This window comes from Microtus pennsylvanicus, chromosome 1 (genome assembly GCF_037038515.1).
Source record: "Microtus pennsylvanicus isolate mMicPen1 chromosome 1, mMicPen1.hap1, whole genome shotgun sequence".
Classification (NCBI taxonomy): domain Eukaryota; kingdom Metazoa; phylum Chordata; class Mammalia; order Rodentia; family Cricetidae; genus Microtus; species Microtus pennsylvanicus.
Genome location: NC_134579.1, coordinates 58,430,640 through 58,454,828, shown reverse-complemented (window position 1 = coordinate 58,454,828; position 24,189 = coordinate 58,430,640). Strand labels below are relative to the sequence as shown.

Below are 24,189 nucleotides of genomic sequence, written 5' to 3'. Positions count from 1 at the left end.
CCCCAGAGACCTGGGCTGCAAAGTTTCAGTTTCATTTCCCAGGAGGCCCCTCCCTGTTCTCTGCAGAGCCACCTCCTTTCCTCCTTTCTTTCTCCGAATTCTCCAAGGACCTTCGCTCCAGTGAATAGGTTGGTGGGGAAGTAATTTCTCTAAGGTCTCAGGTTGCCTTCTTCTCTTGCAAGATTGGAAGAGTGGCAAGAACTGGGATCAGACTTCCTAAGGGAGGGTGTAAAGCAGCAGAGGGATAAAAAGATTTCCCATGTTTGTGCTCTTTGAAACTATATTGTTTGGATTAATATTTCCTGAGATGTGATTCTGAATTCAACTTATAGTTACTAGTTTTCATAGAAAATTAGGGTGTTTACCTGGCTGGTGACCGGTTAGATGGGTACTTAGGGATTTTCTGCTCTGGGTCCTTAAGATAGCCAGCAACACAGATCTGCTTGCTGTCCAGAATCCCCAGAGAGTGAGGTGGAGAGGCACCTGTGAACAAAGCAAAAAGCCAAGGCCTCCAAGAGTTGGTTTCAAGCAGAACCTTAAGGTGAGGTGGGGAAGGGGAGGAGAGTATCCCAGGCTGGGAGAGCTATACTCTGAAGTCCCTGAGAGCTCAGTCCCAGGCCTGGGAGCAGATGAGATGGGTCAGGGAGAGGATGAAGAAGGTACTTTTAGATCTACAGTGTCAGCAGAAATGCAGTGGAGATTATGTGTGTTAACTGTAAAGTTTATCACCATGGTTTAACTTGTATATAAGGCGATGGCCCTTCTTGGTTGTTGATGTGACGCCACCTGGAATCAGCTAACACCCAAGCTAGCTAGGAAGTGCTTGTGAGGAATTCTCTCTCTCTCTCTCTCTCTCTCTCTCTCTCTCTCTCTCTCTCTCTCTCTGTCTCTCTCTCTCCCCCCACCTCTAACTCCCCAGCACTGGGAATAAAGGTGTGCACTTCCACACATCTTTTTTATTCTTAACTTGATTTTATTTTATGTGCATGTCTGGATACCTGTACACATGTGTGTTCACCTCATGTGTGTCTGGTGCCCATGGATACTCAAAGAGAGTGTCCGATCCCCTGGTACTAGAGTTACCAGCAGATATGAACTGGTCAATGTGGTTGTAGGGAGTTGAATCCCAGTCCTCTGCGAGAGCAGAAAGGCCTCTTACCCATTGAGATTCCTTCCAGGCTTAAAAAAAAAGGAGCTTTAAACCACCTTAGGTATTTCTTTGAACTGTCTTAAAGCCTACAAAAACATCATCAGAAGAAACCTCATTAGTTTTTGACCCAGAATGTCATTGGCAGTGAAGCCTTTATTGAGGACACAAAAGTCAGGTCTTCCTTGTTCAAGTTGTTCATGGTTTCCCTGTGAACCTATGGAAAACTGAGAGATGGAATTAAAGAGATGATTTCCAATTTCTTACTAAAGCAAACCTCCAGGAAATCCAAGTCCTGTCTCCTAGGAGCAATAGTGGCAACTGGCTTAGAGAACACCAGATCCCTGCCACCCTAGCTGTGGACTGGGGAGCACTCAGCCTCCCTAGTAGGTGACTTCCTTTCTGTCATTGGTTGTTTTTTGAGACAGAGTCCCAGAATGTCAGGATCTCAGTATTGGCTGTCCTGGAACTCACTGCATAGACCAGGCTGGCCTTGAACTCACAGAGATCCGCCTGACTCTGCTTCCCAAGTGTTGGGATAGAAACCATGCTCCATGTAGGTGGCTCCTCAGAAAGGAACAAGACAGAGGGACACCCCAAAGAGGAAGTATGCAGGGCAAAGACCAGAAGGACAAGAGGACAAGAAGATAGTCAGTGTTTGGTAAAACTGATGTTCTGGTGTGGAATGGACCATAGGGTTTTGTGCTGAGCGAGAGATAGGAAGAAAGCAAAACAGAATAAAAAGTGTTCTATGGCCAAGCTAGCTGCAGAACTGAGATTTTATTTTTAGGACAGTGGTTTTAAAAATGTGGTCCCCAGACCAGTAGCCTCAGCATTACTTCAGAACTAGCTAGAAGTGTACCTTCTTGTGTCCAGTAGGTGTGTCTCACACCTACTAGGTCAGAGACACTAGGGGTAGGTAATAACACTCTGTACCCAGGTGAACCCTTTAAAAAAGTATGTGTGTGCTGGAGCTGGAGAGATGGCTCAGAGGTTAAGAGCATTGCCTGCTCTTCCAAAGGTCCTGAGTTCAATTCCCAGCAGCCACATGGTGGCTCACAACCATCTGTAACGGGGTCTGGTGCCCTCTTCTGGCCTGCAGTCATACACACAGACAGAATATTGTATACAAAATAAATAAATATTAATAAAAAATAAATATTAAAAAAAAGTATGTGTGTGTGTGTTTTGTGCACATGCACACGTGTGAACATGTGTGCAGGTAGCATATGAGGGAAGGTGCCCAGGAGGCCAGAAGTGGTGCCTGATTCCCTGGTGTTACAGTTACAGGTGATTGTCAGCCTTACGAACTCTTAGCCACAGAGGATCAATCCAGCCCTGTATCCAGTAGAGTTTAACCTATGATCAAGCTCACAAAGCACTAGTTGGGGCATCAGGAGGCCACCAAAGGCCACCTCATAAAAGAGATTTGATCAGAGATGTTCTCTCAAAACATAGTAAGTATTGTGTATATGAATCCCATTTTTTAAAAAATTATTATTTTTATGCGGATGAGTATTACCGTGCAATGTGTGTGCCTGGTGCTCATGTGGGTCAGAAGAGGGTGTCAAGGCCTTTAACTCCCAACACAAAGGAGGCAGAGGCAGGCCTGGTCTACAGAAGAGAGGTTGTCAGATCTCTGGAACTAGATTCAGACACATCTGAGACACCATGAGGGTGTTGAATGATCTTCTGTATGAACAGCAAGTACTCTTAACTGCTGAGCTGCCTCTCCGACCCTGGGAAGCCCATTTTCAGGATCCATTCACCCAACGATGGGCACGTAGGCTAATCCATGAGTTGGCTTTGGTGACCTGTGATGCGGTGGATGTGGGTGTGCAGGGACCTGGGGATCACATGTAGATCAGAGTAAGTTGAACTTAGAAAGACAAATACTGCATGTCAGGAGGTGACATGAGGACCAGAGAGCACCAAAGGTGGTGGTAAAGATGATACAAGTGTACCGCATAAAACATCTGTGGAAACCTATTGTTATTGTGCAAATAATACGTGCTTTAAAGGGGGGTAATGGTAGAGACATGGGAAGAAGCGAGACAGAGTCTCCTGGTGAGAGAACGACACGGAGGCAAGAAACAGAGAAACTTGAACTATAAGAAGAGGTGGGACCAGTAGTAGTGGGCAGGAGGGTGCAGGGGAGAGAGGAGCCAAGCCGGCACCAGGACTACACTAAATAAGCGCGTGTATTTCACAGTGACTCTTGTTTTCCTGGGAAATAGATCTGAGCTCCCTCCCTAGAAAACCAGGCACCCAAAGTTGAAAGAACTGACCAGTCTCCATTAAAATTACTTCTCTCTGTGAACTGTTACTCCAAGCTGGCAGTTCTATGCCTGTTTTGATGTCACTGTTTCCCTACTTCTGACCAATTATGTTGACTGTCAGATGCCCTCGGAATCACCACACGGAAGCAGGTATAGTGGTATACCCCTTTAATACCAGCAATAGCAAGGTTGAGAGTGGGATCATGGGTCGAGGCTAGCCTGGGCTATCAAAGACTCTGATTCGAAAAGAAAATAAATAGGTGACCTGACAGCCAGAAATGGTCTTTCTACCCAGTGCCCACCTGAAAGCATCGGAATCGCCAGGCCCTGCAGCCTCAAGACGTAAGGCCAGCCTCAACTAAACGTATGTTGACAGGTGAATTTTTTTTCTTCTGGAATAAAAAGAAACCAGAAAGGTTTTCTAGGGACTTTTGAAGAGAGTAAATCACGAAACCAGGCTTGAGTTTTGCATAGTGGCTATTTCTTGTAATCCCAGCACATCGGAAGTTGGGTCAGGAGCGTAGGAGTTTGAAACCACTCTATACTACATTGAAACATTGTCTCAAAAATGTTTTAAAAAGAAAAAAAAACGCAAAAAGCACCCGGCCCGGACTCTCGGCACTAGACCCTCCCTAGGTAGGCCCAACCCAGGACCAGCACCAATTTGTCCTTTGACAAACGGGGCCTAAGCAGCTTCTTTGTTAACCAATAAAAGCAACACATATACAAAAGGCCATCCCACATCAGCAGCAAGCACCTTTACCCTCTGACCTATATCACTGTCCCTGTGGTCTATTTTTGTTTCTATAGCAACCTATATGTTGGAGCCCATGTCGCTCCAACACAGATTCCCTAACTGGACTGGAACAGAGTCGTGAGGAATAATCAGACGCAACTTACATGGTCATCATTGAAGGGCATCTCAGAGTCTTTTCTCCTGAAGAGCTCCCTCGTTTATTATCCAAACAACTTATATAACAACACATCAACTGAACGGGAAAATACATTAGATTAATCTCTTAGGTAACCAGGTGAATGGCCTTCTGTCAAGTCCGCATCTACCTGTTTGCCGAGTATGCTAGCTGTCATGTAGGCCATGAATTAGCATCTCTATAAGATATCCTCCAAACTTCCTGACCATTGTTAGGCACAGACAGCTTGTCTGCAGAGCTACATGACCACCTCAGATCAGGCCTACGGCTTTTGTGCCTGGCTGCCCCACCATCCAGAAATATGGGCCTACACCTATATTCTCTAGAAGGGAAAAATACTGAGAAATATGATACTTTTTATAATCAAACGTGAAGCCACACACCACTGTATACAATGTGTCATAGGAAACAGAATTCCAATCTAAGGAAAAAACAATGAGAAATAAGGGAAACCACAAAATCTCTTGTAAATAAGAACCTAAATTTATTTAAGCCAGATAATAACACCTGCAAAAGCAGAAATCCAAATGCCATTAAGCATTCACACCATATTGAATTTGCATATGCATATATTATGAAATACAAGATCCAGAAGTTAACAGAAACCTTTTTTTTTTTTTTTTTTTTTGCTTTTTTGGAGTAAATTAAACTGCTAGATTAGATGACAGAAACTGATCATTAGTCTTAATGATAAAAACTTGGTAAATCATTAACAGTAAAAGGTTTAAGCTGGATGTAGAAGTGAGGCATAACAATGTATCCGTGCACTTGGCAGATAGGAAGGCAGATCCTGAGAGATGGCTTGTGGAATATTAGTTGCAGATATGTTACATTTGTTTATGCTGTAGAATGTTTGTTTAATGAAACAAAGAGGTGTTGCATTCTTTTAGGTTGCATTTATTTAACTCTATGAAGCTGTGTTACTTTGCCTACCTAAAACACCTAATTGGTCTAATAAAGAGCTGAATAGCCAATAGCTAGGCAGGAGAAAGGATAGACAGGGCAGGCAGGCAGAGAGAATAAAGAGAAGGAGAAATCTGGGAACAGAGATCATGGAACAAGAAAAGAAGGGTAGGAGGCAGAGGCAGGCGGATATCTGTGAGTTCGAGGCCAGCCTGGTCTAGAAGAGCTAGTTCCAGGACAGGAACCAAAAAGCTACTGAGAAACCCTGTCTCGAAAAACAAACAAACAAACAAACAAACAAAAAACAATAGAAGCCCAGAGGCTAAAGGTAGATGGGATAAGGCCGGGTGTTTTTAAGTAAGAATAGGTCTCTGAGTGATTATTTTGGAGCTGGGTGATGGGCCCCTCAAAGAGTAAAAGAGAAATCAACAACAACAAGAAGATCAATCTAGGATATAAGCAAAAACTTGGATAGTAGGCAGGGGGGTCAGAGTTAAAGAAAACCCTTGGCTACATTTCAAGACCAATTTGGCCAAATGAGACTTTGTCTCAAAAACACAAAACCAGGACTGAAGTAAAAGCTAGCATTTCCACTTATTAATTATGTTACCTTGGTGACTACCTAATAGTCTCTGCACACCAGTTTTCTGTGGAAAGACTAGAGTTACTAATTGTATTGATCATATTAACATAAGGCACACACAGAGTAACTACTCAATAAATGCTTGATACTATTATACTATTATCTGGCTAAATGTTTTTAAGTGTGCATGTGTGTCTTCAGGGAAAGCTCAAGACATTCATCGGCCATTTTGGAGAGAAGGTGGACCTCAGATCACCAGCACACTCTCTACTAGGGTTTCCTTCTGAGAGGGAAACTGCTTACAGAGAACTGTAACAGGCCAGACAGACTCTGCAGGAGGTTTAGCTCTTCTTTACTCACGTCCAGAGAAAGGATTAGAAAGACTACAAGAGAGACAACATAGACTGGTGGGATTGAGTCAAAGGGTTAAGAAAAACCAAAAAATAAGAAAATAAAAAACCAAAACAAAACGAAAAAACTAAACCAAAACCAGAATGCCCTCCAAAAAACAAACAACAAAAAAAACCCACTACATTTCAGGTAACAGTTATTAGAAAATGTTAAAGTAAGGCAAGGTTATTTATCTGTTAAATTTAAAACAGAACATATTTAAAAGCACAGCATAACGTATGGGGGTAAAATATGAAAAACATGATCATGTCTGTGGCGGGGCGAGTGCACCCTTTGAGGCTGATTCCAAGGATGGGGAAGAGCAAAGCCCATGATAAAGTCCTGGCCAGAGTCTCACCAATACATGTTGGGGTAAGAAACTGTTTCCCGAATGAATGTTAAAGTCTCTGGTCCTGCTTCTGCCAAAGATTTGAGGAGAGCCGGGCAGTGGTGGCACACGCCTTTAACCCTGCACTTGAGAGGCAGGTGGATCTCTGTGAGTTAGAGGCCAGCCTGGTCTACAAGAGCTAGTTCCAGGACAGGCACCAAAGCTACAAACCCTGTCTCGAAAAAACAAAACAAAACAAAAAATCCCAAAAATCTGAGGAATTCATCTTTTTATATGCTCATCCCTCTGCTGAGCTGAGTCAGGCAACAAACACACTCTAAGCACCAACTGTCTACTAGGTTCTGTATCCTGACACACAAGATTATCTTCTTATTATCAAAAGTTGCCTGACCTCCTGGGCATGTTTCTCACTATGGGTAGGGAGGGAAGTGGGAGTCTCTTCCAGTCAATCCTGTTTTATTTTTTTAAAGATTTATTTATTATGTATACAACATTCTGCCTCGATGTATGACTGCATGCCAGAGGCGGGCACCAGATTTCAGTACAGATGGTTGTGAGCCACCATGTGGTTGCTGGGAATTGAACTCAGGACCTCTGGAAGAGCAGCCAGTGCTCTTAACCTCTGAGCCATCTCTCCAGCCCCTCAATCCTGTTTTTTTTTTTTTTTGTTTTTTTTTTTTTTGGTTTTTCAAGACAGGGTTTCTCTGTGGCTTTGGAGCCTGTCCTAGAACTAGCTCTGTAGACCAGGCTGGCCTCGAACTCACAGAGATCCGCCTGTCTCTGCCTCCCGAGTGCTGGAATTAAAGGCGTGCATCACCACCGCCCGGCTCTCAATCCTGCTTTTAAATTTTCCATTTACACAAAGGTTTCACTTTCCCATTCACACAAGGATTTTACTTTTCCAGGCAGAGATTAAAGACCAAACAACTAACATACCACAAGAGAGATGGCCATGGAAAATGATCAAAGGTGTTGGGATTGAATTTACTTCCCTTGGGTTTAAGTCCCAACACCAAAAGCAGACCAACTAAACCAACCAAAAGAGGCAACAACAAAAACCCAAACAAACAAATACAATTAGCATGTAGCACATGCCTTTAACCCTAGCTCTCAGAAGGCTGATGCAGGCAGATCGAAATTCAAGACCAATCTGGTCCACAAAGAGAGTTCAAAAGCTGCACAGAGAGACCATGTATCAAGCAAAACAAGCAGCAGGAAAGGGTCTACTAGTTGCCAGCGGTTCAATGAAAGATACAGAAGGTGATTTCATACTGAGCAGCACCCCCATAGGACACAAGAATGAGATCAGACTTCCTCAGCAAAAATTTGAAATCCTTTATGTTTTTCTGCCCTACAACTTTTCTCTCTGTGTGCGCAAGTGTGAATGTGTTTATAGGTGCATTTAGAGGTCAGAGGGTGATGTAAGATGTCTTTATTTCTGTCTACCTCATATTTGTTTTGTTTGTTTTTGGCCATGGCCTCACTATGTAGCCCTGGCTGTCCTGGAACTTGGGCTATGTAGACCAGGCTGGCCTGGTTTGGCATGTTACTGCCTCCCAGTTCCTGGCATTAAAGGCATTCGCCACATTGCCCCGATGCACCTGATTTCAGTGAACCTGGAGCCCATGGTTTTGGTTTGGGCTAGACTAGCCAGTGAGCTCCAGGAATCCTTCCGTCTCCACTCCCCAGGGCTAAGCTTACAAGTGTGTGCCATCGCACCAACTCTTACATGGATACTGTGAATCTGAGCTCACATCTTCACACGTTATGATGTCCCCAGCACATGCCCTTCATATTTTGCCTTCCAAGAAAGAGAAACACTCTAGAAATCACTGGCAAGCAGACTTCTGCTTTATAGAAACTACATCTACTTAACATGAAAAATGCTCTAAGTTTTTTCTACAAAACAATTGAGGTCTGTCCTACTGCGTCCTCCAAACACACTTCTTTTGAAAGTGCACAGACGTCTTCCCAGCGCTTTCCTTACTCAATTCCTTTTGCTTTCAGCTCTGCCTTCACACGCGTCAGGTAATGAGGATCAGGGTAGCCAAAACTGCATGAAGAAAAAGGAATCCTGTTAGTTTCCTCCCAAATAATTCTCAAGAATCTGTACAATAGCCGGGTATGGTGGCACAGGCCTTTAATCCCAGCACTGGGATGGCAACGGCAGTCAGATCTCTGTGGGTCTGAAGCCAGCCTGGGCCACACAGTGAGACCCTGCCTCTAAACAACAACAACAAAATCTGTACAATTTACATTTGAGCATCTAGTGTTCTGGGATCCAGCATCCTCTAGCAATCAGACAGTGGCTGGTATCTAGTCACTGAAGTGCCCAGCTGACTGACCAGCATCTGTTTTCCACACATTGCTTGCATAATGTTATAAATGCAAAATTCTACCTAGAAGGTAATCATATGACAGTAGGACTTTCAAATTGGGAAACTTAACAAGATCTCAGGACAGTTTTCTTTTGGATGCCACAAGTAGAGGAATTCTGAGTTTTATAAAATAGGACCAGATTTCAAATTACATCTCCTACATCTTGGGACTCTTTATAATGAAGACTTTTTTCTACCAATTTTCATCCATGTTAGTTTAACATCTTTGTGAACAATGGGAAGCCAGGGGTGAGGGAGAGTAAGATGACCTTAAAAGAAATCAAAGCAGGGCTGGAGACATGGCTCAGAGTACTGACAGTGCTTCCAAAAGACCCAAGTTCATTTCCCAACACCCACATGGTAGCTCACACCTGTCTGTAACTTCAGGTGATCTGACAGCCTCACATAGGCATAAAAGCAGGAAAAACACTAATGTACATACAAATAAGTAAATAATTAAATCTAAAAGAAACCAAAAATCTAAGCAAATAACATTCCTAGGATCTTCCTTTCAAATTGACATGAAACCCTAAAATCGACTTGGGCACCATTCATCCTGGGTTCTGAAACCACTTTCTTCTGATGCATTTGGTGGAAGGGGTTGTAGAAACAAGGTTTCTCTGTGTAGACCTAGCTGTCCTGGAACTCTCTCCGTAGACCAGGCTGGCCTTGAGCTCAGAGATCCACCTGCCTCTGTCTCCTGAGTACTTCGAGTTGAGTACTTAAAGTTGTGCCCCTACCCTGCCCATCTTTGATACAAAATATAATAACCAAGTCATACATGATAAATGGCAAGTAGAAAGTTTGAGGAACCAATTTTTTTCTTCAAAACAGTGTTTCTCAACATAGCCCTGGCTGCCCTGGAACTTTCTCTGTAGACCAGGCTGGTCTCAAACTCAGAGTTCCACCTGTCTCTTCCTTACAAATTCTGGGATTAAAAGTATGTGGCACCACTGCCTGGCTGGGACCAATACTTTTTTCATTAAGCTATCATTATGGATTAGTGTTTTGCTGTGTGTGTTGTCTAGTTTTAAGACACAATTGGAGTCATCAGAGAGGAAGGAACCTCAATTGAGGAACTGCTTTCTTGTGCGGTGGTGTCACACAACTTTAGTCTTAGCAGAGAGGGAGTCTGGCCTGGTCTACAGAGTCAGTTCCAGGACAGCCAGGGTTATATATAGAAATTGCCTCCACAAGATCCGGCTGTAGGCAAGCCTGTAGGGAATTTTCCTTTTTATTTTTTTTTCCTTTTCTTTTCTTTTTTGAGACAGGGTTTCCCAGTAGCTATGGAGCCTGACCTGGAACTCACTCTATAGATTAGGATGGCTTCAAACTAAAAGAGATCCATCCACTGCCTGGCACGAGTTTTTATTTTTAGTTTTGGTTTTTCGAGACAGGGTTTCTCTTTTTAGCTTTAGAACCTGTCATGGAACTCGCTCTGTAAACCAGAGCTCACAGAGAACCTCCTGGCCTCTGCCTCCCAAGTGCTGGCATTAATGGCATACACCACTACCGCCTGGCAGATTTTCTTAATTAGTGATTGATGTCCAGTTCATTGTCAGTGGTGCTGCCCTGGGCTGGCAGTCCTGGGTGGGCTATAAGAAAGCAGGTTGAGCGAGCCATGGGGAAAAAGCCAGTAAGCAGCACCCCTTCATGGCCTCTGCATCAGCTCCTCCAGTTTCCTGCTTGGTTTGAGTTCCTGCTTCCTCTTCCCTCAGTGTCTCAGGAGCTGTAAGCCAAATACACCCTTTCTTCCCTAGGTTGCTTTTGGTTATCACAGCAACAGAAACCCTCGCTAAGACACGGGGCTAACATCTGCTGCTAGAATGTCGTTTCATACCACAGCCTCAAACTGCAGCACTTAACACCCCTATACTTTGTCCAGCACCCATTACATTTCAAAGGGCTCTTACTTTCCTGGTCCTCCAAATGTGGATGTTTTGTGATGGATGTCATTCCATGTAACAACATCAGACATTCCTGATACTCGAGAGTCCCCTACTGTGAAAATCAGCCTGTTCTTAAAGGCTTCTCTGAGCAGACCCAAGACGTGTCTTCCCTCCTGATTATCAGGCAAGTATGCAGTTCGTCGTGTTCCACTATAAGGCTTTCCTGGGTTTGGGTGCTCATCCTGTAAGAGGAAAGGAAAATGTTAGATAAAAAATGGCATGATGGGATAATAGATTTGTAATTGTGAGTTACTGTTGTTAGACAAATATATTGATATAGATTCTTGTATATTGATACAAAGTTAAATTGTATTGACTATTGTATGCATTCATGTTTCTACCTCTGTTTAAAACATTTTTTATGTATTGACATATATTGTATTGATATATATATATATATATAGTATATATTTACCATATTGCAGTGTACATTTCTACCTCTGATTAAGATACTTATATAATGTTTGTGTATTGATATATATTTACCTACTGCAATGTATATTTGTACATTGTTTATATTTGGAGGTCATTGTCCTCATTTGTTTCACAGTCGTTTATTGTCTTAGTCTTTAAGTTAGATAGATATTGAGAATTATATAGACTAATAGTCATCTAAGTTTGTCATTTATAATTAGACTAATCAGGTTCTTTAGATATATAGAGATTATACTCAGTATAGATAGATAATCTTCAACTTCTTCAAAGAGCTGTAGAAAATGGCCTTTAATCTAACTCAGAGTTTTGTGGTAGTGAGACACAATTGCTCCTGGCAACACCACTCTATTCCCGAGAGAATGTTGAGCACCAAAGACACTCCACCTGGAGCCTTTCCTTTTGGCAGAACTGGCCTTGGGGCAAATAAATGCCCATACCTCAACCACTGACAAAGATACAGAGCATGCATCAATGGATAAAACAGGGCTGTCTTATCCTGCCAAGACAGGGTAAGATAGTTTTGAAAGTTGCTTGCCTTTGAAAATGGTGTGTCAGTTATGTTAGGCCTTAGCCAAAGTTGGTTGCTCCAACGCTGCTAATGTGACTTTGGGTGATTGCCTAGGTAGCTAGTTGTCTCTGTGATTTGTTGCATGTTTTGGAAGTTGTTTTACTGAACTTCCTAATTACCCAGGTAACATTATTTCCCTTCTCAGATCTTTGATGGGGTTGAAGACTATATAAATGTAGTTACTTTCTCTCATGACTTGGCCAAGTTATTTATTATACAAGACCTAAGCTAGTTAGAATAGGATATTTGTACTTATTGTATATAATTTCATAGTAGGTTTAGAACTCTCTTATTTAAACAGAAGGGGGAGGTGTTGCGGGAGGTCCTCCCACTCCTCCAACCTATCGCCGCTGAGATACCAGCCCCTTGGGGCGTGGTCTCTCTCCCTTTAAAAAAGCGGCCACTTCCCTCTCCTCGCTCTCTTCACTTCCTGCTCCACCGGCGACTAGACTCCTGGTCGCGTAGAGGGCTGTTGCCTGGGACAGTGATCTGTAAGTTTTTCCCCTTTAAATAAATATCACCCTATTAATCATAATCCCAAATTGGTGTGGCATTGTTTGTAACTTACGCCTTCAATGGCATGCCTCCGAAATTTACTATACTAAAGGTGTGTGCATTATAGGTGGAGTCTACTGAAAACCAAAAAGAAAATGCTGTTTTGCTCATATTCTGAATAATTCATAGTTCTCTTCAGATTACAGTCGTACCCACCCAACTTCTCCCATCCTGACATATGGTCTCTACCTTCATGTCAAAAAGACATGAAAGTCTAGATGCACAGCTTGGCAGTGCTTGCTTGGCATGCACAAGGGGCTGGATTCAGCCCCAACACTGTTGAAATAGCTGAAAAGACATCCAAGTTCTAAACAAACAGTATGGCCTCTAGCTATTATGTCCCTACCATAATCACTGAATGAGTTCCCAGAAAATCAGCATCTAAGAAGCTACAGGATGACCCCTTGGGTGCTGGTAACTCTAGCAGAGCCAAAAGAAACTCACGTTCTCTGGTACACTTACTGTTTGGATGCCACTTTCTATAATGTATTGAATCACAATTGAGCCACAGTCTGCATAACCCGGAAGTGACTGTCTTGAAGTGGTGGAAGTCATGGTTCCTTTTGGCTGGTTCCCTTTCTGGATACCGTAGGACGTCTGACACAGAGGACAGACAGGCTTGAATGACAAGGCCTTGGTGATACAAGAGGAGCAGAATTCATGCTTGCACTTAGGGAGCACATGCTTGTTGATAATGGTATCCATGCAGATGGCACAGGAATCTTCGTTATCATTCACCTTCAAGGCCCCAGAGCTGTCAGCAGAGCCTCTGAGAGGAGGTGAAGCTTCATTTGCATCGATATCCATGGGTGTCTCGTGATCCACATTTAAGCTCTCTCCAGACGGTAGGGACAGTCCTATTCTTTTGAACATATACTGCTTTGCCTGTGCAAGCTGATTCGGCAAACCCATCAAAGTCATTGACTCTTTAGATACCACGAAGTGTACATTTGGGTGCGTTTTCTTTAAGTCATCGACAAACTTGGTCTTCTGTAAGTGAGCTTTCCCCTTGCCCAAATGTTTCAGCGGCAGGATTTCTGTCTTTAGCTGACACATGGCATGTTGGAATGCATCAGTGAAACTGGCGTAAGAGTGCACGGACAGGTCGACCTCCTTATCCCTGGGGACAAATAGAAGGCAGGTTTTCTGGGTTTTCTCCTGGACTTTTACACAAGTGTTATACTTCTGCTCTATCTCTGAGATTTCCTGGTGCAATGCTGGTTTTAGAAGGTTGAAGTGAGTTGAATCAACCTCAATCCCTGTCATGTAACCAGAGGACATTATTTCCACAGGAGTCTTGAAGGAAGTGTGGGAGACTTTTTCTGTGGCGGCTGAGATGTCAGCTTGAGACCCAAGGAGAGTTAGCTTTCTTCCCTGTTCCTTTATCAGGAGCTGTGGAAAGCAGCGATTCAACTCCTGTCTGAGTTCCATTGCTCTCTGAGGATCCTCTAAAGAGACACAGTCTTGCTTCAGAGCTTGGGTGTATCTCTGAAAGTCTCTGATGAAAGACTGACTGGCTGCTTCTAAGTTGCCTGGTTGGCCGGTGGTGAATTGTACAGAGGCCATATTGGGAGCACTGTCTCGGACTTCAAAGCTTACACCAAATTTATTCGCTATGGACTCTATTCTATCAGGATAGGCATGTCTGAAATATTCAAGCAAAAGCAGAGGAACTTCAACACGGTTCTCAGAATCATCATCTAACCCGGTTTTTGGTTCCGAAGAGGAAAAGTCCATGCCCGAGTCTTGCTGGTTGGGTGGCTGTCTCTCCACATCAGAAGGGGGGTATTTGTGTGTGGGGTACTTCTGTTTCTGCTCACTTTCCAAAAGCTGCACAGTCAAGAAATTATGTATCTTCTCAATATCTTTGAAGCTGCCACACACCTTGGCAATACCATCCTCACCCTCCACGCTTCTGATGCCAGGGCAGACAGAGGCTATGTATGCCCTCTGCTCTTTGGAGAGCAGCTCACAGTTCAGCTCAGCAGTCACAGCAAGAAAGACCTGAAAGTTTAAAAGGCACACATACAAATTAGCTGTCTCAGATATGACCCCCTTCAGGAGAACACCCAGGAATACACAAAAGACCACAATCTTTTTTTCTTGTCTTTTTTTTAAAGCAGGGGTTGACTCCTTTAAATCTGCTGAGAGGAGCATTCTGCTGCAAGCCAGGCTTGTCAGTCTCATTTGAACATTAGACTCACCTAGGGGGAGTTCAAAGATGAATTAAACAGGGCTGGAGAGATGGCTCAGTGGTTAAGAGCATTGCCTGCTCTTCCAAACGTCCCGAGTTCAATTCCCAGCAACCACATGGTGGCTCACAACCATCTGTAATGAGCTCTGGTGCCCTCTTCTGGCCTGTAGGCATACACACAGACAGAATATTGTATGCATAATAAATAAATAAACAAATATTTTAAAAAAAAAAAGATGAATTAAACAAAGAAAGTCAAGGCCAGATCTCATTCCAGAGGTCCACATAACTAACTGGTTTGCAATGAAACCTGCGTGCCAACATTTTCTAATAGATCTGCATCTAAAGACAACATTATCTGCTTGACCTGAGGACTAAGAGTGCCGAGAAGGCAACGCTACTCTCTGTGAAGTTGCTGTGGCCCTCAAGGAAGAGTTTGTGAGCTTCAGAGGTAGCTCTAAATCCAAGAAGGATTCTAGCCCCCATGTCAATATGCTTTTTGTTACTTACCTTAATTCTTACTTTAAGAAAACATGAAAGCTAAAACACTTACCTCATGCAAAGTTACTAAGTCCTTTTACACCTTGTTTTTAAGAAGTGCAGTGATGCAATAGAAAGTCCAGATTAGTTAGGAGAAAAGGGATATAGGTAAATTGAGTGCAATGTAAACAAAAATATCTAATGATTTATTTCTACTCAAGATTTTTGAAAGTGATATTTTTTGTTGTTGCTATTCCTTTTTGTTTTTAAGATGTATTTATTATGTATACAGTGTTCTGCCTGCATGCCAGAAGAGGGCACAAAAATCTCATTATAGATGGTTTTGAGCCACCATGTGTTTTTTTTTTGGTCCCTTTAAGAGACAAGCCACGCCCACTCCCTCCCCCTTCCACTGAGGCAGGCTGATCTTCAGCTTCCAGCCTGAGCTCGCTCTTTTTCCATCTTCCTCTCGGAGAAGCAGCTTCGCTTCTGCCTCTCTCCCCACTTCTCCGCTTCCCCCTTCTCTGTCTCTTTCTCCTCTCCTCTCCTCTCCTCTCCTCTCCTCTCCTCTCCTCTCCTCTCCTCTCCTCTTCTCTCTCTCTCTCTCTCTCCCCCTTTCTCTCTGTCCTCTCTTCACCCTTCCTCCTCCATAACCCCCTGAATAAACATTCAACCTCACCCTGCATGTCGTGTCTATCCATGTCTTTGTCTCCTGCCCGCCTGCCATGTGTCTCCCTGCCTAGGACCAGCCACTGCTTGGAGACCAGCAGCCGTCTCTGCCTGGGACTGGCTGCTCCCAGAGCCCACTGCCTGCCGCCACATGGCCCGCTACCACCATTTGGGACCTACAGCATTTCTGCTGCCTACTGCCACAGGGATCTTGCAGCATTTTTTAAAAAAGAATATTATTGGTGCCGTGACTCGGATGATTCGCCCACCCCGGACTTGCACCCGGGGCCGGAGTTCCGGCTTTAGGGGCCATCCAGGACTCCAAGCCCCCTCCCGGGGCAGAATCAGAACCTGAGGACCTTTTCTACAACGACCCACATGTTCCATCTGCCTGGATACAACTCCTCCAAACAACACCGGCTTCTAATCGTGAGTGTCCCCATTTCGGCCAGCTTAATCATCTCTTTTAACCCAAGGGATTGACCATTGAGCTCCCGGCAACCCTTCACGGTTTTTAGGGATGGGGGGGGACCTCCAACCGCGGGCTTTCAGGGCCTCGGTTGTTCCCTTCGCTGGCATTCAATTCGGCTTGTCTCCTGTGCTAAGCCCATGCCTGGGATGGTGTGGCCTTAGCCAGCCCCTCAGCTCACCCGTGCCTGGAGGCCTGGGGTCTCCAGTTCTCCCTCTTTTTCTCTTTTTATTTCTTTTCTTCCTTCTTTTCGTCATAACTGCCACTATGGTGCGGCACGCAGCTACGGTACGGCCTGGCCTTGGCTGAATCCCTCCTGCCCAGGAATCCCTCTCCTGTCGGAGGCTCGAGTTGATTCAGCCAGGTTATAGCACCCCCCCCCCTGTGAGCTCGGATGCCTGTTCACAGGGCCTGGGTGTTCGTCTGCTATGGTGCGGCCTGACCTTGGCTGATTCCCTCCTGCCCGGGAATCCCTCTCTCGTTGGAGGCTCGAGTTGATGCAGCCAGGTTATAGCACACCCCCCCCCCCCCCCCCCCGTGAGCTCGGATGCCTGTTCACAGGGCCTGGGTGTTCGTGCCATCTGCATCTTAACTTTACAGGGAGCCATTCTCGTTGTAGGCTTGAGGTGCCAAGGTTTTTGCGGGTGTTTTCACGGCTTTGACCATGGGAGCCAAGCCATCCAGACCTATCACTCTGGCCTCATGCTTTAATGCCTTACACTTATCAATCTCTGTTCAAAATGGCCCCAACTACCTTTAAAAAAATTTAAATGGCCGTTTTTTTTCGGTTCCAGCCTTTTGCCCCTCCCCGCTGCGGCTTCTGTTATGTCATGGAATCTCTCCAACAGAGCAGACTACATGTGGTGGTCACCATCTTGGCTGAGGGCCAGATGGGTCAGGTGACTTTTTGCCATCTTGGCTGGGAGCCAGGCCACGTGACCACACTCTCCCGGTTTTACTCCTGGTTTTACCCTGCCTCTTCACCCAGTTTTCACTAAAATCCTCCTATTAACTCTGTTACATATGTTTTGAACAATGTCACGCCTCTGATAGGGCCCGTCAGAGTCGTCCACATTGCCCAATTCCTGTTCACTCTTTCTATACATAATAATACATATATTTTAAACTGCTATGTACCTTTAAGTCTCTTAAGCTGTTCTCTACCATTGTCGGTTCTGCCACTAACCTTATATTACAAACAGTTTTTTGCCCTCAACTGCTCAGAGATCTGGGGAATGTGATATTTAAGTATTTAATTATTAAAAACTTTTCACAACAACAAAAAAGAGACAGGTTGGCTCCTAGCAGCAGCTCTCTGCTCCCTCCAAAGAAGACAGAAGACAGACACGCACAGGACAACGTCCTTCTGCATTTCACTTCGACTGCAGAGCGCTGACCATTGGGAAACCTGCCTTTGATCTAAAGTAAAGACCTCTAGACGTGGACAGAATCGCTGGAATCGACAGCCTAGCTGCTCAGGTCAAGGTAGAACTGTCTTCCTACAGATTTCTTAGCCCACAGGGTTTTCTGCAGCCTGACAGACCCTGCGCTAAACAGCAAAGGTCAAGTGCAACCTTCAGCGACCACGGAGGACCCAAAAAGAGTAAGTAGCTCTGGGTGCCAACCAAGTAAGTTCTCTGTCATTTTTTTAATCAGTAACTCAAGTAAAATCTTATCCTTCTCAAAGATCTCTGACAGTTTGACAGCTGAGAGGTTTCGCCAGGTTGAGGTTTTGCAAGGTGACCTCACCAAACAAATTTCAAATCAAATTTATCTCTTATGCCACAGTCATTATATGTCTAAAACTTCTGTTTTCACAAACCCAAGGAATTCTTATGAGTTCCAGGGAGCCGAATTAAGAAATCCATCTTAAACAGGTCAGATACCACCTCAATTCCCTGGTCCTAAAATTTTTTTTTCCTTAATCTAATTTTGTTGTTTGTTCTACCTTAGGGACACCAGACATTCCCATGCCATAAAAACCGGTCAAAAGGAGACCAGCCATGCCAGGATGTGACCAGCACCCAGCCTTCTGTCGGGTTCCCCTTCTACAAAAGACAACGCCCACGATCAGCCAGAAGCAGTCTTGAGAATTCGCCACCCCAATTCCTTCAAACTGGAGCATCTAATTTGCTTTTTGATTAAAAGCAAGATGTGGGAATGTTATTCTTTTGGTCCCTGCCCTAGCCACGCCCACTCCTTTTTTACCTCTGACCTCCGCCTGTCATCTCTCTCTCTTTTGTTCTCTCCGGGTGTACACACGGCTTTGCCTCCTCTCTCTCTCCTTTTCTCTCTCTCCCTCTCTCTTTTTCTCTCTCTCCCTCTCTCCTTCTTTTCCATTAATAAATGCTGTTATGGCTATTTTCTGTGTTTATGGGTCTGCTCACATGTGCCCACTGCATTGGGAATTCTGCCGCATGGCTTCCTGCTGATGGGAACTTTGCCACCACTCGGGTGTCGGACTCTGGAGCCGGAGCCCGGCACCGCTGGTAACCGGCACCGCTGGTAACCCGCCAGAGCCTCCCGCTGGTGGGAAACTGTAGCCACTTGTCTTATGGCAGGCTCTGCCAGCCCGCCTGCGGATCGTTTTAAGAATAAGAACCAGGAATTGAGCTTAGAACCTCTGGAAGAGCAGTCAGTACTCTTAACCTGAGCCATCTCTCCAGCCCCTTACAGATGATCTTTAATCCACTTGGAACCTTTTTTCTCTATGTTACAGCTTCAGGATGTTTCCAGATTTCAGCCTGTTTGTCAGTCCTCTGTCAGGACCTTCGGGAATCTGTCATTGTCATCACCTTCCTGGCTCCTTCCTACACCTGTGCTCAACCCAGCAGCCAGAGTCACCCTTTACCAGTACCATCCAGGGACTGGAGAAGGACTCAGGGGTTAAGAGCACTGGCTGCTCTTTCAGAGGTCCTGAGTTCATTTCCCACAACCATCTGTCATGGGATCTGATGCTCCTTTCTGATGTAAAGTCCTACATGTACACAAAGTACTCATACAGCTAAGATAAATCTTTCTTTTTAAAAAAAGTGCAATCCAGATCCCTCATCATCAGGCTCAAAAAGATCTGGTGAAGATCCCCACTGGTGGGAGCCCACGTGTGACTCAGTTTCCATATGGAGTCCTTTCTGACTTAAAGAAGTCTTTTGAGTTCAAGCTTGCTTGCCTGATCTGCTTTTTCCAGTAAGAAAGTTCTGATTAAGCCCGTGGGAAAGAGCATTTTTGCCCAAGAGAAAGAACACATTATCTGTTAAGATTTGGGATTGGGTGTGCCAGTTGGAGGCCCTCCTCATTAGAGATTAGAAGCCACTCAGCTGATTGAGATAAGGAACTTGATTTAGCTTCCTCCCAAGGACAGTGCGGGGAGGTGGCTAGCTGACTGGACTGCCCTTTGTTCTGCCTTCTGACTGTATTTAGCATAAATGCTGGCTGAGCAATAAACTTGGGGCTGTTTGGTATTTGCCTTCAGTCCTCCTGGTCTATCCTGTTTCTGTCTTCACTTCTCGTAATCTGCCATTTCTGTGTTATAACCTCACACTCCATCCAAGTACCCCTTGCTGATTCCTGTTGGAGCGGACTCCGACACTCACTGGAGTTAAAATCCTACACCCTGTCTCACAGTACCCTTTCCCATCCTTAGCTCTCTCCCTTGCTCACTGCCTCCCCCCTCCTCTTGCCTCATTGAGCTTCAGTTCCTGTGAGGCCTGTGCATGTGCTTCCCTCAACCTAGAATGTTCTTACTACAAAACCAGGAAGCTAGAGAAAGGTCTGACTTTTCCCATTTTACAGCTGGGCCTGAGTTTCAGTTTCCTAAAAGGACAATGAGGGAGACAGCACATACCGTGCCTGAGGCAGCTCCTACAATACCTCAAGGTAGTGACCAAAAAGGACAGTTCCTGTAATCTCCCTAAAACATACCCTGCCTTGCCCAAGTACGATCTAAAATGATAAAACCATAACCACAGCCAATTAAAAATGTACTAATGGAGCTACAGCCTGCTTAACCAATTATATTTGAGGTGACCTAACTGTCACCAAAACTCCCCTTAGCTGTGCTTAAAAGGAGCCTGCCTGCTCTCCTCGGGCATTTTGTGCAGGTGAACGACCTCACATACGCTGATAATAATCACTTCTTGCTCTTACATACTGATTGAGTCTGGGGTCTTCCTTTAGCGTTTCCTCAGACCCCTACACTAGGTCCTTTAATTTACTCATGTTCTCTAGATGAAGCATCACGCGGGTTTGTTTACACCCTGTTTAGGATGGTGGCTCTGTCACTGTTCTCATCCTCCTTTATTCTTCCCGCACTTGTCACTGGACAGAATTCTATTATACATCTGTTTACTCTTCTTTGTTTCCCTTACTCGATGTCAAGGCCCTAAGAGCAGTCCACACAGTGTCTGTGCCCCCAGCCCTACATCAGTGTCTGTCACACCTTAAGCAGTACCTATCTATTTGTTGAGTGCATTTTGTTAATAGCTGGTGCCTTCTCATCATTTAAGCCTCAGGCTAAATGTCACCTCAGCAAGAAGGTCTCCCATCTTCCCCTTGCATGCCTTCACCATGTTACTCTCCGATGCAAAACTCCTTTTTTATTCTCCTACCACATCTCTGTCTTTGAAGTGCTTTTCCTCAGTTCATTTACTTCCTTACAATCTGCAGACCCCCTTACTCACTACAGGCTGCATGAGGACAGGAATCTTGTCCCTGTTTATTCACCTCTGTACCCCAGTGCCTAGAGCAGCATCTGGCTCACAGCTAGTGCCCAGCTAATGCTGCTGGACCAAAAGGGCAGAAGCGGTGACCTAGGGGCAGCTGTAGCATCAGTGCCAGCTCTTCGCTCAACACTCACCTCCTGGACAATAGCGTCATCAGAATTGTAAACAGGCCCTTCATCAGACAGTGCTTCATCCAGAGACTGGGTCACAGATGGAGGTCTGGAGCTTGGAGCCTCAGCTGACTGTGTCACAGATGGAGGACTGGAGCTTGGAGCCTCAGCTGGCTGTGTCACAGATGGAGGACTGGAGCTTGGAACCTCAGCTGGCTGTGTCAGAGATGGAGGACTGGAGCTTGGAACCTCCACTGGCTTTTTCGTGGTTTCCAGGAAAATGGTCACAGGTTTGCCATCAACCTCCATCTGGTGCTCTCTCTTTTTCAGAACTCTCTCCTTAGCTTGAGGAGAGACATGAAACACATTCACAGGGAAATGAGAGAAAACTTACAGATGACCCCCAGTATCCTCTCTGGGTTAATTCTAGGAAAATCTGAAAACACCAAAATCCAGAGATGTTCCTTATATGCTTAGGACTTTCACACAAGCTATCCATATTCTCCCATGTGCTTTTTGTTTGCTTGTTTATTTTTTAAAGATGTATTTATTATGTATCTAGTGTTCTGCCTGCATGTATGCCTGCCAGAAGAGGGCACCAGATCTCATTACAGATGGTTGTGAGTCACCATGTGACTGAGAATTGAACTCAGGACCTCTGGAAGAGAGAGTCTCTCCAGCTATGATTGTTTATTTTTGAGATGTAGTCTTACGGCCTTGCTTCCCTGGAACTCCCTATATAGACCAGGCTGGCCTTGAACTCACAGATGTCTGCCTGTCTCTGCCTCCAGAGTGCTGGGATTAAAGTCCTGTGCCTGCACACCTGGCCTTCCACACACTTTTAAGAATCTCTAGACAACTTTAATCCCTCACACAAGGTAAACACTCTGAAGTACATGTTATGTTGTATTGTTTAGTTGGATGAATCCTATAATGCAGCACTGTTGTCTAAATTTCCTCAAGATTGAAACGTTCTATCCTGCAGGGAAGTTCCTAGAGCCAGAAGGTAAACAAGTTAAATTAGCTGCAGGAAGTCTCTGAATCTGACCAGATTCACTAGGTTCTTCCCTGCTAGAGTAATCAATAAAGACTGCTGAGAGCCTCTCTGAGAATGGCAGGACAGAGGGGCACGGAAGACTCAGAAAAGCAGCACTGCAGAGGAGACTCTCGGACAAGCCAAGTTGCAAGGAGACCAAGACCAGACATCTGCCTGGAAGAAACAGAAACCTGCAGAGCTACTTGGAGGAGGTTTAGATCCACGGAGGCACCTAAAAAAGGACACTGTCCCAGCTGCTGAGCTGCCTACAGCCTATGCAATGTGCTTCAAGTTCCAGCTTTGTGAGATGTTACCCATGCTGACCTGGACTTTGGTGATGCAGGTGTCTTTGAGTCATTTCAGCTCCTGTAAGTAACCCCTCACCCATATTCCAGTAAGGAACCTCGATAAGCTGGGCGGTGGTGGCACACACCTTTAATCCCAGCACTCGGGAGGCAGAGGCAGGTGGATCTCTGTGAGTTCAAGGCCAGCCTGGTCTATAAGAGCTAGTTCCAGGACAGCCTCTAAAGCTACAGAGAAACCCTGTATCAAAAAACCAAAAAAAAAAAAAAAAAAAAAAAAGAAAGAAAGAAACTTCAATAAAAGTCATTAATTCGAAAAAACAACAACAAAAAAAAGTCATTAATTCACCATGTTGGGCTTTGGTAGGATCCTTCCTTTGATTTGGTCTATTGTGGGCTCTTTATCTGAGGTGAGTGGACATGTGTGTTGTGTCTCCCCAGGAAGAGTTTTGTGTCCCAATAAGAACAGAGGACCTGAGCAGTTGTGTATGGCATTCTGGAATAGCAGGTTGTTGATGGGAGAAAGTTATTCTGAACTCAAAAATAGACAGCTTAAGTTTTACTGTAGAACATCATTTGGTTATTTGAAGCCATGTTTCTAGTCTGGGTATGGTGGTACGCACTAATAATCCTAGCACTTTAAGGGTAGAGGTAAGGGTAAAGGGGATCACGAGTTCAAGGCTAGCCAAAAGGACATAGCAAGACGCTGTCTCAAAGTGGTGAGGGCAAACCTATGCTTCTGAAGTGGTCTTAAACTCTCATCTCAATGACATAGAATGATATTTTATAGTTAAGTGAGGAAACCCCTGCCAAACTAATAACCCAAAAGTTCAGAATGATTTAAATGTATATACAATAGCTGTTTCACAGAAAAGAATATATGATAATATTCCCATTGTGCATCTCCAAGGAATTTTTCTTTTGACTTTTTTTTAAGTGATCATAAATTACTTTTGTAATTATTTAAAAACAAGTCAATGGGTTGGGTGCTGGTGCATGTGCCTTTAATCCCAGATGTGAGTTTGAGGCCAGCCTGGTCTACAAAAAGGGCTAGTTCCAGGACAGCAAGGGCTGTTAGATAGAGAAACCCTGTCTTGAACCCAACAAGCAAATAATAACAAACAAACAAACAAATCAGTGGAACCATTATTTACAACAGGAAAGTGCTTTGGGTGTAGCTCAGTTGGTGGAGCTCTTGTCTAGCTAGCACAGGGCTCTGGGTTCCCGCCGAGATCCCCACCCCCACACTTCCCTTTCTCCCCTCCTGTAGGACTGTAGGGAAAATTGGCAACGCAGCTAAAGGAAACTATCCCTAGGAAGCAGCCAAACCAAGTCAGGGGCTGGGCACATCTAAGGCTCTCTCCCCTACTGTGGGATGGAGAAAGTCTGTGGGAGGCAGCGGCTCCCACAGGCAGTGCCACACTCCTGTGGGCTCTCCTCGGAAGCATGAATGGATCTGTTTGGAAACCTCATGGTCTGCCTTTGCACCCGACCCTGGCCCGGTTCTGCTGTCCCGACTCACCTGCTCTTTGTAGGAAGTTCACCTCGAAGGTGTCGGGGGCGCTGGGGCCCAAGGACTGGACAGTGCACTCCCCGCCTTCCGAGGCCCGGCTCTGGAAGTATTTCTCTAGTTTCCTGTGGGCCCGGGAGATGGACTCCGGCAGCCGCACGAGTAGCGGGGACGGCGGGCAGGGCCTGGAAGCCATGGCTGTCGGCGTCTTGCTCGCTAGGGGCTCAGGG

The 24,189-nt window shown here is 44.9% G+C and overlaps 1 protein-coding gene and 1 long non-coding RNA gene across 3 annotated transcripts in view; both read right to left on the bottom strand.

The window, feature by feature from the left end:
- Positions 1–4,822: 4,822 nt before the first annotated feature.
- Dtx3l (deltex E3 ubiquitin ligase 3L) lies at positions 4,823–24,155 on the bottom strand. Of its 2 annotated transcripts, XM_075965083.1 has the most exons (6): positions 23,972–24,155; positions 21,319–21,455; positions 21,136–21,276; positions 12,931–14,472; positions 10,875–11,092; positions 4,823–8,636 (listed from the first exon to the last, which is right to left on the bottom strand). In XM_075965083.1, exons 1-6 carry the CDS (start codon positions 24,153–24,155, stop codon positions 8,567–8,569), a joined length of 2,292 nt encoding a protein of 763 aa, XP_075821198.1. In that variant the 3' UTR covers positions 4,823–8,566. The 2 variants fall into 2 exon arrangements, with proteins under 2 accessions (XP_075821198.1, XP_075821188.1); XM_075965073.1 differs by having other exon boundaries at positions 21,136–21,455.
- Positions 4,823–24,189, bottom strand: part of LOC142845786 (uncharacterized) — a 98,303-nt gene continuing 78,936 nt past the window's right edge. Inside the window, exon 2 of the long non-coding RNA XR_012909989.1 lies at positions 4,823–6,695. This is a non-coding gene — a long non-coding RNA (uncharacterized LOC142845786). The remainder of the gene's footprint in view (positions 6,696–24,189) is intronic.

Coding starts and splice junctions, on each gene's coding strand:
- Dtx3l (XM_075965073.1), bottom strand. CDS start 24,155: ATGGCTTCCAGGCCCTGCCCGCCGTCCCCGCTACTCGTGCGGCTGCCG. Junction 11,093..12,930: donor TAGAAAGTGGCATCCAAACA/GTAAGTGTACCA, acceptor TTCCTCTTACAG/GATGAGCACCCAAACCCAGG. Junction 8,637..10,874: donor ACATTTGGAGGACCAGGAAA/GTAAGAGCCCTT, acceptor TTCTTCATGCAG/TTTTGGCTACCCTGATCCTC.